Source organism: Phaseolus vulgaris, chromosome 11, assembly GCF_000499845.2.
Source record: "Phaseolus vulgaris cultivar G19833 chromosome 11, P. vulgaris v2.0, whole genome shotgun sequence".
Lineage (NCBI taxonomy): Eukaryota > Viridiplantae > Streptophyta > Magnoliopsida > Fabales > Fabaceae > Phaseolus > Phaseolus vulgaris.
Window position 1 is genome coordinate 2,366,506 of NC_023749.2, and position 14,438 is coordinate 2,380,943.

General features: G+C 32.8%; 2 protein-coding genes and 1 non-coding gene across 4 annotated transcripts; all 3 read left to right on the plus strand.

Moving 5' to 3' along the window:
- The first annotated feature begins 2,153 nt into the window (after positions 1 to 2,153).
- On the plus strand, positions 2,154 to 2,990 carry LOC137829378 (peptidyl-prolyl cis-trans isomerase 1). Its single transcript, XM_068636505.1, has one exon. The coding sequence runs from the start codon at positions 2,236 to 2,238 to the stop codon at positions 2,752 to 2,754; it is 519 nt and encodes a 172-aa protein (XP_068492606.1). The 5' UTR covers positions 2,154 to 2,235; the 3' UTR covers positions 2,755 to 2,990.
- A 2,608-nt stretch (positions 2,991 to 5,598) lies between these two features.
- LOC137811727 (small nucleolar RNA Z247) lies at positions 5,599 to 5,737 on the plus strand. The gene has a single exon (XR_011081130.1). It is a non-coding gene; the product is annotated as a small nucleolar RNA Z247 (small nucleolar RNA).
- Positions 5,738 to 10,371: 4,634 nt separating this feature from the next.
- Positions 10,372 to 14,411, plus strand: LOC137830140 (uncharacterized). Of its 2 annotated transcripts, none has more exons than XR_011084299.1 (7): positions 10,372 to 10,724; positions 10,807 to 10,865; positions 11,081 to 11,140; positions 11,227 to 11,296; positions 12,825 to 12,898; positions 13,953 to 13,979; positions 14,070 to 14,411. XR_011084299.1 is itself a non-coding variant. In XM_068637693.1 (7 exons), exons 1-7 carry the CDS (start codon positions 10,491 to 10,493, stop codon positions 14,117 to 14,119), a joined length of 570 nt encoding a protein of 189 aa, XP_068493794.1. In that variant the 5' UTR covers positions 10,372 to 10,490; the 3' UTR covers positions 14,120 to 14,411. The 2 variants fall into 2 exon arrangements, 1 of the variants encoding a protein (XP_068493794.1); XM_068637693.1 differs by having other exon boundaries at positions 12,829 to 12,898.
- The last annotated feature ends 27 nt before the right edge of the window (positions 14,412 to 14,438 follow it).

Consider the following 14,438-nt stretch of genomic DNA (forward strand, 5'->3'; position numbering starts at 1 on the left):
TATTTGTAAGAAATGAAAATAAGGTATTTATTTATACGATAGTTATTTTTAATAAATACCATATTTATTATCATTCTTAATCTCTATAAGAGTATTAAAAATATTTATTAAATATAAAATTTAGAAAACTTGAAAGAAAGCTCAACCCATCGTCGTCATCATTATTATAATAGAAACAAATTTTCTCACATTCTAGATGTTGTTTATAAGTTGTAATAATAGCATCTCTGAATTGAAATTATTAAATGACTTTAGCCCTCTTTTTCAGGAAAAAAAAGTGTCATTAAGGGGCATCAACGAAATCAAATACTTACACACACCTCAGCTTTTTCATAATCTTTGCCTTTTCCATATATTTTTTATATACCTTTCATTTGTTTGATTTTTTTCCTAAGATCGGAAATATATCTTATTAATATATATATATATATATATGGCTATTTATTTGATTTGACAACAAGCAAGCTTCTACTTTATTCTTTATTCTTCGAGACTAGAAGTATTTTTATTTTATTTTCTATATTCCAAAATTATTTTTTTAATATTTGATTTTATAAAAAATTATTTCAATTATTGACTCTATAAAGTATGTTTTCTGTCATAAAAAAACAAGGTAAAAAAGACATTTTTTAAAAATATTAGGAAATTAAAGCTTCAACACCAGAAAGACTATATATCATTGGGATATTGATAGCTTTTTTTTTTCTAAACCATGATATAACTCCCAATATTATCATTTTAATAATATTTTACACAATTTTATTATAAGTTTTTTAAAACTGTCACATAAAAATTATATATAACTAACAGGATTATTAAAGTATATATTTTTTTATTATTAAATGAGTTTTGGGAATGAAAGTGGACTGCATTGACTTGACACAGTAATGAATGCTTCTGGCCAGCTACTTCTAAGAACATTAATAACACATTTTTTTATACGCAAATGATCCAAGTTTCACTTTTCATTTAGAAAAGTGGTTTATATTTTTAAAAACTTTAACCAGTGCCAAAAATGTATATTAAAATCACGTGATAGAAATAAAAAAAAATGGAGAGGTTTTTGTGGCTTAGAAATGTAACAGTGTCGAAGTGACAGAAAAATGTTGAAAGAAAAGAGAGCGATGCATGGTCCCTCCTTTGATGAATCCATGTCCACATTCATTCGTCCCATCTTTTTTCACATCAACTAATTCTCACGCTATCTCCACCAAATAATATAATCAAAATTCTCACGCAACTTTTCTTTTCTTTTCTTTTCTTTTCTTTTTCTTTCTCTTTTTTCCCCTTCTCATAAACACACTTTTAAATATCAAATAAAACTCCACCAATTTCTCCTCCACAACAACACACTTTCTTTATTCCAAATTTAAAAAGCAGAAAATTCAGGAAAAACATTTCAAATTTAACTTAAAGAAACTTAATTTTAAAGCTGAAATAATAAAATTTACAATTTTATTGCTCTGATTAAATCATGGAAAATAAACATATTTTCTTTTAAGTTCAGTAAATGTTTTTAAATGTAAAACATAAATTAAAAATGCTTATTTAAAAAGTACAAACATAATTTTGGTATAATAAAAATTGTAACTTTTTTTTATTTGACATTTTAGTTCAATACAATTAATATATATTTGTTAACCATAAACAATTTTTTCAGTTATTGAATTAGGAGGAAGTTTTTTACAATAAGTTGAATATTTGTCTTGTAATTAAATTTAAAATTAATTTCATAATAGTGCTATATTTGGAATGTTTTTGTTGACTTGAAAAGTACAAAAAATATATGATGCAGTTAATGAGTTAGATAAATTTGTTTAAAAGAAGATGATTAAGATATGAAGGGACATTGTGTCCTAAATGAGTGGGGTTTATGAATGTGTAAAGAAAATGATTTAATTTTGAATTTTTTATAGTAAAAAGATGTTAAAAAATGGTTTTAAGAAGAAAAAAAGCTTGAAAAGTCCACACCCATCAAACTCACAGGCATAATAAGAAGAGCATATCCGTGACATAGGATCCGCTTAACTAACCCTAGTCAACTCCAAACTCAACCATAGTTAATCCACTTCACTAACACCCCGCCACGTGTCCCATCAAACGGTCACTTCCGGAGCCATTCGCCATCACGCGCCACTATAAATATCTCTCTCTCTCGTCAATCTCAACGTCAACCAAAACCCTAATCCCTCTTCTGCTTCCTTACTGTGACTTCCATTTCCCGTCTCTGCAACTATGCCGAACCCTAAGGTCTTCTTCGACATGACCATCGGCGGCCAACCCGCCGGCAGGATCGTGTTTGAGCTCTACGCCGACGTCACTCCCCGCACCGCCGAGAACTTCCGCGCCCTTTGCACCGGTGAGAAGGGAGTCGGTCGCAGCGGCAAGCCGCTCCACTTCAAGGGATCGATCTTCCATCGTGTGATCCCGAACTTCATGTGCCAGGGCGGTGACTTTACTGCCGGAAACGGTACAGGAGGCGAGTCGATCTACGGCGCCAAGTTCGCAGACGAGAACTTCGTGAAGAAGCACACCGGCCCCGGCATTCTGTCCATGGCCAACGCCGGTCCCGGAACCAACGGATCTCAGTTCTTCATCTGCACAACGAAGACGGAGTGGCTCGACGGCAAGCACGTGGTGTTCGGACAGGTCGTCGAAGGCCTGGACGTGGTGAAGGACATCGAGAAGGTCGGATCCGGATCCGGCAAGACCGCGAGGCCGGTCGCCATCGCTGACTGTGGTCAACTCTCCTAGATGGACGGCGTTGACCCGAGGCGGTTGTTGTCTCTGTGCTGGTGGCTCTGAATCTGTGTCTGTTTTCGGTGTCGTTTTTTTCTGTGTTATCTTTTATAGGGGATTGTGGCGTCCTTCCCTTTGAATCCTTTCCTTTATTTCTAATATCAGTATGTGGTAATAGAGTGATTGGAGTGTGTCATGAGAAATATAAAAATGATGAGCTACCTTCAATAAAAATAATTTTAGGATCTTTATTATTCTCTCTAGTTTTCTTTGTCTTCCATGATTTCAATTTCTGTTGCATTTCATCATTCTAGTTTTACTGTTTCTCATCTAATCTGTTTTCTGGAAGAAACATTTGGATTGTTGTGGATGGTTTTCACTGTTCATGATTTTGTTTCGATGATTAAATCGATGCGAAATAGCACGTGGTAGTGTTTGGTGTTTGGCTCAGTAGTCGTGTCAGTGATATGTGAACGTAGAGCATGGACAAGCCAAAATATCTTCTACAGAGATAATGCAATCACATATTTCCATTAATAATTAATATTAATAATGACGATGAAATTGAAAACAGAGGCTCATGGGGAAATGTGGATGTGGTGCCCCGCCACCTCTGTTTTCCCTGCACTACCATTTTTAAATTTCCTTTTCTTTGTTTCTATCTTATTAGGGTTTAGGATTGGATTTGAAACAGATAAATGCTTCTAAGAGATGATGAATATAGCATGCTTCGCTTTTTATAGCTAGTTCATATGATGTTGTGAATAGACTCTCCCAACTATTACTGCTATTGCTCATATTCTGAATTTGATCTCTAAAATATAAATTGAAACAATAAATTATTTCTTTTATCTTTAATAACTTCATCATTTTCTTCTTGTAACATCATATCTTTTATTCATAACGTATTTTAACGCATATTAATATTAAATATTATGACTAATAAAGGCCTAACCAGTGTATGACTCTAACATTAGCACTTAAATACAATTTTTGTTAATAATAAAAAATATATATAAATGAGTGCAATTCATACTTAATAATATAATAGTAAAACGTTTTCTTTTTTGTTAAATATTCCAAATTTAAAGATATTGACAAACTATGTAACGCAAAAGAGAAGGTTACAATTTTTAATAAAGGCAAAATTGATTAAAGCAGTGTGTTTTCATGCATTATTATTTTAATATTTTTGATATTATTTAATTATAAATTTATTCTTTATTATATATATTTATATTTTAATTCTTATTTCCAATATTATTATTTTAATATACTTTTTTATATTATTTAATTATAAAATTATTCTTTATTGTATATATTTATATTTAAACTTATTACATCAAATTTATATAACTTTTACAGTTGTCTTATTGATATCTGTTTTCCAGACACGTATTTACCCTATTTTTTTTGTTTATAACATATAAATAAGAAAAGGCATAAGCGGCAGTAAAAAAATATGAATAATTTGCTTAAAAAAAGGAGTAAAAATATTTAAAAATATGAATAGACCCAAAACAAAACAATTGTATAGATTAAAAAGTCATATTTTTACATAATTACTAAAGAAAGTACATTCATTCTATTCATATTTTTATTTATCTACTAAAAGATAAAACTATCTAATTAAAAAATACATTATGAGAAATGATATAATACTAATTTATTTTCATACAAAAAGAGTGTGTTCAAATTATGACAGAAAAAAAGTATAGGGAAAATAATGAAAACAAAATGAATAACTAATTCAAAATGGGAAATGAATGATTGCCTACTATAATAAAGGATTCTTATTATTTCCATTAGGTGCAAAGAAATGGTTGAATGGTATTATTTCTTTCTTATATACAAATTTTTGGTGGAGTTTTTTTATTTTCTAAACTAACCGTAAATAAAAACTCCCAAGTAGATCAAATGTCAAAATTAATATAATGCATTTTCAATCCATTTCTTTCTTTGCACCATCATCAAGATATATAATCGGTTTATATACTTATAATACCATTACATATACATCAAATGTTATTACAAACATAAATTATAAAATAGAGTATATGATCGTTATCATTGCATAAACAAGTGATAGAGGATGTGTGATGTGTATGTTAGAATTAGTCAATCTAACACATCTGGAGAAGTGGAACACGTTTGTAGAAGTTGAACAAGTTTTAGCTTAAGAATAGCGTTAGTTGGTTAGTTGCCTTAAGAATCGGATCATGGATCCAACTCTGTATGCAATCAGTTACCCTTTTTTGAATATAAATACAATACGTCCTCCACACAGAGCGGTACTGTTAGCAACTCTTGTTACGGTATCAGAGCACTAGAGATCCACGAGATCCATCTTTTCTGCTGCTAACCATGTCGAACTCCCTTCAAATCAATACAATGTCTTCACCATCAATCAGCCAAGTGATTAGTGTTAAACTCACACAAGAAAATTATTTGTTGTGGTCTGCTTAAATCCTTCCCTACTTACGTAGTCAGGGGCTGGTTGGGTTTGTGGATGGATCCATGCCACCACCAAACCAAACGATTATTATTGAGTCAAGTGAAGAAACATGGAGCCGCAAAATTATTGTTAATCCTGAATTCATAGTCTGGTACCCCCAGGACCAACTGGTACTCAGTCTCATCAACTCATCGGTTACCGAGGAAGTTCTCAACACGGTGGTCGGAATCACCACTGCACGAGAAGCCTGGGCTACGCTGGAGCGGCAATTTGCCTCCACGTCTCGAGCACGAGTAATGCAGATCCGTATGGAACTCTCCATGATCCAAAAGAAGGACATGACAATTGCTAACTATTTTCGTAAAGTAAAACGTCTCGGAGACACTCTTGCTGCCATTGGCAAGCGAGTAGAGGATGAAGAACTCATCGCCTACATGCTGCAAGGACTTGGTCCAGATTATGATCCTCTTGTCACAAGCATTACAACTAGAACAGATGTTTACACTGTCAGCGATGTGTATGCTCATATGCTGAGCTACGAGATGCGTCATCTGCGTAATGGTACTCTTGAGCAATTTTCTTCTGCTAACAATGTCAACAGAATGCCTAATCGAGGAGGAACTAATGGACGTTGTGGTGGTCGTGGTCGTCAATCAAATGGTGGCCGAGGACAAACATGGCACACTATAAACAATTCTGGACGTCAGCCATCAAAGGCACAAAGCAACTCAGACAACGTCTGTCAGATTTGTGGTAAGCCAAACCATGGTGCTTTGCAATGTTGGCACATATTTGATCAGGCATATCAAGCCGAAGACAATCTTAAACAAGCAGTTGTGGCCACAAGTGGATGTAAGAATGGCCTCTACACTTCACCAAATAATTCCAGCAAAGCATTCCTGACAGCCAAACTTTCGAAAGAACAATGGCACAGAAGACTTGGGCATCCTGCTTCCCCAATCACAATTAGAATCTTGAAAAATAATAACTTAGCTATAGATACTAGAGTTTCTTCTTCCTTAATTTGCCATGCTTGTCAACTAGGAAAAGCACATCAATTACCCTTTGTTTCTTCTCAACATGTATCTACAACACCTCTTCAATTGATTCATACTGATGTATGGGGTCCAGCCATTGTCTCAGTGAATAATTCTAAATATTATGTTTCATTTGTTGATGATTTTAGCAGATATGTTTGGATTTATTTTTTGAAATGCAAGTCTGATGTTGAGTCTGTGTTTCTTCAGTTTCAAAAACATGTTGAAACCATGCTAAACACCAAAATTCGCTTTGTCTAGTCAGATTGGGGGGTGAATACCATCGTTTGCACCAATATTTCAAAACAACTGGAATTGAGCATCGTATTTCTTGTCCTCACACACATTAGCAAAATGGGTTGGTAGAAAGAAAACATAGACACATTGTGGAAACTGGCCTTACTTTACTTGTCCAAGCTAACATGCCTCTGTCCTATTGGGATGAAGCCTTCAATACAGCTTGTTTCCTTATAAATAGACTACCATCTCGAATCATACAGCAAGACACACCACTTCATAAATTATTTGCAAAAAATCCAGATTACACCATGCTTAAGGTGTTTGGCTGTGCTTGCTGGCCCAATTTAAGGCCTTACAACACCAAGAAACTGAGTTTTCGAACCACTAGGTGTGTCTTCTTAGGTTATAGTTCTTCTCATAAGGGATACAAGTGCTTAGATAGAAGTACAAAACGAATTTACATCTCTAGATATGTAATCTTTGGTGAAAATGTGTTTCCTTTTGAAGAATTAAATTCTAAGTCATCAATCCAAACCAAAAATTCACACCAGCCTGCTCTACTTCCAGCCTTCGTTAAACCTGTTCCTTACACTGAAAATGCTCTCACAAATATTGAATCAGTTGTTAATGATTCTCATATAATTGATGGTCAATCTAATAATGTTGCTAATAACAACTTGTCTGGTATAAGCTTGCATCCTGCAGATAATACAATAAGTCCAAAAATTGTTGCAGAACAGGAAGCTGAGAACAGTCCAACCAATTTCCAAGAACAGATGTTCGAACAAGAAACTTCTGATGGCGAAACATCTAAGGCGATTAATCAACAACCAATGAGAACAAGATTGAAAAATAACATTGTCCAAGCAAAACAGTTCACTGATGGTACTGTCAGATATTCAGAGACCTCAAGAAAGTTTACCGGTGCTGTCACTGTCAAAAATCCGACTACAGTAACTGTACTGAAGAATGCTACTGAGACCGATACAATTACTGAAACTCAAAACCTGCAGGAAGCTCTACAAAGTCCAGGCTAGCGGGAAGCAATGAATAATGAGCTCTCAGCATTACAACATAATGAGACCTGGGATCTCGTTCCACCAAAACCTGGCATAAATCTCATTGATAGTCGATGGGTGTATAAAGTGAAAAAGAAAGCGGATGGATCAGTGGAGAGATTGAAAGCAAGGTTGGTTGCTAAAGGGTTCAAGCAAAGATTTGGCATTGATTACAGTGATACCTTTAGCCTCGTGGTCAAGCCATCAACAATCAGAGTTATTCTTTCACTAGCAGTAACCAAAGGCTGGAATATGAGACAAATTGATATCCAAAATGCATTCTTGCATGGAATTTTGGAAGAGGAAGTGTACATGCGACAACCACCGGGATTTCAAGACCCATATAAACCAAAGGAATACATATGCAAACTCAAGAAAGCGCTTTATGGCCTGAAACAGGCTCCAAAGGCTTGGCACTCAAGGCTAACTGGAAAGCTTATGGAATTAGGCTTTAGAGCTTCTGTAGTTGATTCATCTTTGTTTATCCTTAAAAACAGAGAGGTAACCATCTATATGCTCATATACGTTGATGATATAATTATCGTGAGCTCCTCTAATCAAGCCACCGAAAGGTTGATTCAGAAGTTGAAAATAGATTTTGCTGTAAAAGACTTAGGTGATCTTGAGTATTTTTTGGGTATTGAAGTCAATAAGGCAAGAGATGGCATCACACTGTCACAATGAAGATATGCATTAGATTTGTTGAAGAAAGCAAACATGGAAAAATGCAAACCCATGTCCACTCCAATGGGCTCAGCTGAGAAATTATTCAAAGAGCAGGGAACACTCTTATCAATTGAAGAACAATTTAAATACATAAGTACTGTGGGAGCATTGCAATACTTGACAATGACCAGGCCTGATTTGGCATTTGCTGTCAACAAGGTTCGCCAATACCTTCATACGCCTACTGATGCTCATTGAAGTGCTGTAAAGAGAATCCTTCGTTATGTCAAGGGCACATTAGATTTGGGAATCAGAATTCAGAAGTCTCCAACAATGCTGTTGTCCGGATTTTCTGATGCTGATTGGGCTGGTTTTCCTGATGATCGACGTTCAACTAGCGGCTTTGTTGTATTTCTTGGAGCAAATCTAATTTCCTGGAGCTCTAGAAAACAAGCCTCAGTGTCCAGATCGAGCACCGAAGCAGAATACAAGGCCATTGCGAATTTGACAATAGAAATGATCTGGATAAAATCATTATTGAAGGAGCTTGGTGTGTATCAATTAAAAGCTCCTCGACTCTGGTGTGACAATCTAGGAGCTACATACTTAACTTCAAATCCAGTGTTTCATGCAAGAACAAAACATATTGAAGTTGACTTCCATTTTGTTTGAGAACAAGTGACACGCAAAGCAATGGAAGTTCGGTTTATTTCATCAAGTGATCAAGTGGCTGATATCCTAACAAAACCACTATCTAGAACTCTCTTTGTTACACATTGTAACAATCTCAACATGTATAAAACCTGTTGGGATTGAAGGGGACTGTTAGAATTAATCAATCTAACACATCTGTAGAAGTGGAACACGTTTGTAGAAGTTGAACAAGTCTTAGCTTAAGAATAACGTTAGTTGGTTAGTTGCCTTAAGAATCGGATCATGGATCCAACACTGTATGCAATCAGTTACCTTTTTTTGAATATAAATACAATACGTCCTCCACACAGAGAGGTACGGTTAGCAAACTCTTGTTAGTGTAAAAATAAAATTAAGTAAAATGAATAAGAAATGATGTAATTGAGAGAACCATCAATCTTACTATTATTTTGTATGAAAATGAAAATATTTTCAATTGAAGATCAATTGAAAAAATCGATTAACATCGACATTATTTTCTGTGCAATGTGTTTTCATAAAAAAAAATCCTTATTTAAAGAAATGAATGAGGTGAACCCATGTTATTACAAAACACAACATTTGATAAATGTTGCAAGAAATTTCTAACAAATCTTATTAAATACTTTTTGTGTTGTAATTTGCTGTGCATAATTATAATATTTACACTATTTTTAGTTTATAGTAGATAAATAATAAAAGGCATAAGTGGTAGTAAAAAAAATATGAATAATTTGCTAAAAGGGAGTAAAAACATAAGAATATGAATAGATCCAAAACAAAATAATTGTATAAATTAAAAATTATTCTTTTACATAATTACTAAAGAAAATACATCCATTCTATTACATTAAAATATACAATTTTATAACTTTATTATATTTATGAATTATTAATAAAAAATTAATATATATATATATATATATATATATATATTTATAAAAATAATTTTGAACAGATTATATAACAGTTATTTTAAAAAAATAGTTAAAATAAATAAATAAATTATTTTTTACTTATTAAAAGATAAAAACTATCTAATTAAAAAAAATACATTAAATAAAAAGTTAGCAAATGGTTGTTTAATGGTATAAATGTTACAAGTTGTTTTTTTTTTCTTTTCTGTAATAGTTTATGGCGGCACATTGTTTCTTTTTTTTCTTTACAAAATTTGTATAATAATAAAAATAAAATTAATTTTCAAATAGAAAATATTAAAAAAAAATCATTGTATTTATTTTTTTATTTACATTCAACCAAACCTTATCCATTATTATTTTTATCTATTTCTCTATCTTTCTGTTCTATTCTACCTGTTAATTTGATTTTATTTATTTCTTCTTTTTCAAACAAAACATGTATATAACATTGTGAGTTTGCCATTTTGAATTAATAAATTATAAAAAAATTTGATTATTTATTTATTTTATTAAAAAGAGCATAAAGAGACTTTATATATATATATATATATATATATATATATATATATATATATATATTTCGCCCATCTTCTCACTTTAGAAAGAAAAAAGTACACTTTGTATGAGAAATTGACCATTTACAAAGGTTGAGATTGAGTGGTATTGTTCCCTTCCTCTGAAACCCTAAATCGTTGAATCATTGATGGAACTGACATGGTTGAGTGCCATTCTTGTGGGCGCTGGTTATCTTGCTTTGGGTTACTTCATTGGTTCTCAGTATCCTCCTACTTTCCTCTTCTCACGTAAATTATTGGCCAAACGCAACGATGCTACACTTCTCAACGACACAGACAATAAGAAGAGGAATAGTAAGTCCAAACTCAAAGACCCCCTTCAGATTGAACAACTAGCTGACATTCTCGATGATTTTAAGATGGTACTCAAAATCCCCCCTTTTTTCTCCAAACCCATGTACTCAATCTTAATGGGCTACATAAAAATTGTTCCTTTTTCTGCAGATTCTCGTTGTCAGGAATGATCTTAAAATGGGTAAAGGGAAGATTGCTGCTCAATGCAGGTTTGTAATTTTTCAAAATATTAACTTTGAATATGTTGAGTTTGAGTTGAGACTTCTATTATTCTGGTTGTCTAGTTTGTGGACTGATTTATAGCTCTCTTTTTTTCATTTATCTTCATCTTCTCATTTCATTTCTATGGGCTTTTATGTTATTGTTATTCAATGAAAATCTGATTAATGGTTCAAACTCACTACTTTCTCTGTTTTTTTGGCAGTCATGCAACGTTAGGTCTCTATAAAAAGCTCCTTCATCGAGCACCAAAGGCGTTGAATAGGTACTGCGGTAACCTTGATTTCACTTGAAGGTTAATCTGCATTGTATAATTTCATTCAGAAGTTTTTGTCAAATATCAATGTGCAGGTGGGAGATGTCTGCGCAGCCAAAGGTTGTTGTCAAAATTGAAAGCGAAGAAGATATGCTGGCTTTGCAAGTGAGTGTTGTTTAGGTCAATTTTGTGCATTAGCTAAGTTTTTGTGTAATCTATGTAAAAATTTGTGCTGGGTACTTGGCTGCTATAATGCATCAAGAAAAATGTTAGCTGCACACTGTTTTTGCACTCGATACTATCGGCTGAAATTTTTTGAAAAACACGATTTTTGGGTGTCTTCTTATTTTTTGAGTCCCACTCATTATTTTTGTAGTTTCTAATGAGTTTTAACCAATGAAAAAGTGTGTCATAAAGAATTCTCTAAAGAGTGTGTTGTTTGCATTCCTTAATACATTAATCAGTAATTTGATCACAATGTAATTTGATTGGAAACCAATTAACTTTAATTCAACAAAAAAGATGTAAAGTTGCCTATCTTTTAGTTAAGCTTGTAAAAAATTGGTTGCTAGTTTAGGTTTTAAGATTTGACTCTGTTAAAGGGGTGCTCCTTAGAGGATAAATGTGGAGATATAGCTGTTAATCGAAAAGTCAATGGCTAAGATTGTAATAGTAAAACGAACTATTAAATGGTGAAGACCTCAGTTGTTGATTTTTCACTCAGTAGATATTAGTCCACACTTTTGCCCATGAAGTGAACCACATGAAGTAAGTTTGGCAATTACATGAGAAAATATGCAAGACAAGGTCAGCAACTAGGATTAAAATAGAAAATACACATTCTTTTTGACACTTGAACCAGTGAAGTGAGGGAAAAAAATGAGTCAGTGTTTAACTTACTGGAACTGCCTAAAGCCTTTCTTATTGAATGGATCAAACGGCATCAGAGTAAATGATGCATTTTGTATTATTTTAACATCATTCTAAAAAATCTAGGGTTTTCTATGTTCTTAACTTTTTAACTTGGAAAGGTCAAGTATCTTACCCAAAGGCAACATGGTAAACTTTGTTACAAAGTGCAGTTATCCTGTGAGGACAAATATTGCTAGCTCTTCAATTTTAACAAAAAAGGATAGCATAAAAAGGTTTAATATGTTATCTGCAAATATAGTTAGAATCAAGTAGTTATGGACTATGTTGTTTTATCTACTGGTTTTATATAAACTGTGGTGCCATTTGTTTGTGTTTTTTTCCTGAGGTAAATATTGTTATTTAATGAAAACATATTTATAAAAATGGTGATATTTTCTTGACAATATAGTTTTAATTTTTCCTTGGAAGCCAGGAAGCAAGAGTAGCTTCTGAAATCACTTTTTAAATGTTATATCATTAAAGCACTTTTTATCAAAGATTATTCAAATGCACCATATACATGACACTATCATCTATTGGTATTATCTTTGTCTATATAATCAATTCCTCTTCTATCAATTGCTTGACTTTCTCCAAAAGTAGACTAAACTTAATTTCTCTGAAGTAGATTAAAACAATTAATCTGGTTTCCATTGTCTTCTTCCATCATTTTCTCTGCGAAGCAATTGCTACATCTTTTTCTTCACATTTATTATTCTTTTTATGCATGGCTACTTTTATCTAAAGCTGGTTTTGTTTTTGTAAAATATTGCTTAATGAGTTAGGAAAGGGCTAAATCTCTGAAGTTACCCACCCATATCACAATTGATGCTGGGAGAACACAGATTGCACCAAGTGAGTATTTGAAAATTCCATTAAGTAGTTGCTTATAGATATCGAGTAGCTTGTATCAAGTATCAACTAGCTGTCAAGTAATATGGAATTTTGTAAAAAAGGTTATTTTAAAGACAATAGTTACTCTTGGATTAAGTGAATCTTCTCTTTCTGTCTCACTTTTTGCCATATATCTTGATTAATTGTGTGATATGTGAGACTGTATCTATGGAAGTCATCTATGAAGCTTTGATGCTTGCATTTGCTTCGTGGAATATGTATTTGATATGTATCTGATGGAAACTCTTAGATGCTTCACCAGTATCTCTGAAGTATCCAAGTTTTTTGTTTTTTAGAATCTAATGAAGACAGATGAGACACAGATGCTTGTATAAGATAAAAGCATAGAAACATTGCCCCTTGATGAACTCAATGTTGAAGCTATCCGCTTTACCAATGATATTCAAGGACATACGTTTTATTCCTATTTGTAGGCAGTAGGCAATGATTTATGATAAATGGATTATAATTTTCTATTTTATTACAGTTCAACAACTCCATTTAGATTTTTGGAATTGCAACTATGTATTTATTTTGTGTTATGAATTCTTTTTATGGACATGTATCTTACACATTGCATCATATATATTTTAAGAGTAGTTGTGTTGTGTCAGCTTTGTATTTTAAACATTATCTGGACTGTGTCTATGCATCATAAGAAGCTGTGGACAGTTAGAATTGCGACTAGAGTTTCCCAGCTTCTCACTGAAATGAAATGGTCATCTCATGGTCCTTTTTATATTGAACATCAATTCATACTCGAAAATGTTGGTTCATACTTGCATTCTGACTAGTAGAGTTGCTAAATTGGTTCTTTTGGATTGTCTATAATATGTCTATCTCATGTGAGAAAATATTGTTTGATTTCCATGTTAAATAGTAAAGTTAGATAAATGACTGCCTTTACTTTGGTTATTCGATACAAATTCTACTTGTTTGATCTGTATAATATAGTTATTTGTATATATTTAATACATATGGCAGTTAATTTACATTTTTTTCCTTTTTGTTCTAGATTCCAGAACAGTGATGTCAATTCTTGGTAATACTCTTCTCTAGTGAATAAACTTTTTTGGTTATGCATTGTTTTCATACTAGAAGTAGATTGATGTAAGATGATGTTGATGTGCAGGACCCGTTGAAGTAGTAGATGAGGTAACTGGTGGACTTAAACTACTATAGTCTTCTGTTGGATCAACATGGTGCTGTTTATCATGAACCCCGAGTGTTCACGAAGGATAGCAGATCGAACGAATTATGGACCATATCAAGATTTGCCGTGTTCTTTGACTACAAAAGGGTTTACAATTAATCTTTAGTTGACAGGTCTACAAAAAGATTTATGGTTAATCTTTAGTTGACAGTGATGATGATGATGATAAATTTTTTTCTTGTAGATCCTTGCCGATAAAAACTGTGGAACCATGTTCTGTTTGTATGAGATATTAATTATATCAGGGTGATTGATGGCCAAGGTTTTATTCATGGTGGTTCCATATTT

Excerpts from the sequence above, each read along its gene's own strand:
- LOC137830140 (XM_068637693.1), top strand. The coding sequence starts at position 10,491 with ATGGAACTGACATGGTTGAGTGCCATTCTTGTGGGCGCTGGTTATCTT. Across the intron at positions 11,297-12,828 it reads AAGATATGCTGGCTTTGCAA|GAAAGGGCTAAATCTCTGAA; the intron begins GTGAGTGTTGTT and ends TTAATGAGTTAG. Across the intron at positions 13,980-14,069 it reads AACAGTGATGTCAATTCTTG|GACCCGTTGAAGTAGTAGAT; the intron begins GTAATACTCTTC and ends GTTGATGTGCAG.
- LOC137829378 (XM_068636505.1), top strand. The coding sequence starts at position 2,236 with ATGCCGAACCCTAAGGTCTTCTTCGACATGACCATCGGCGGCCAACCC.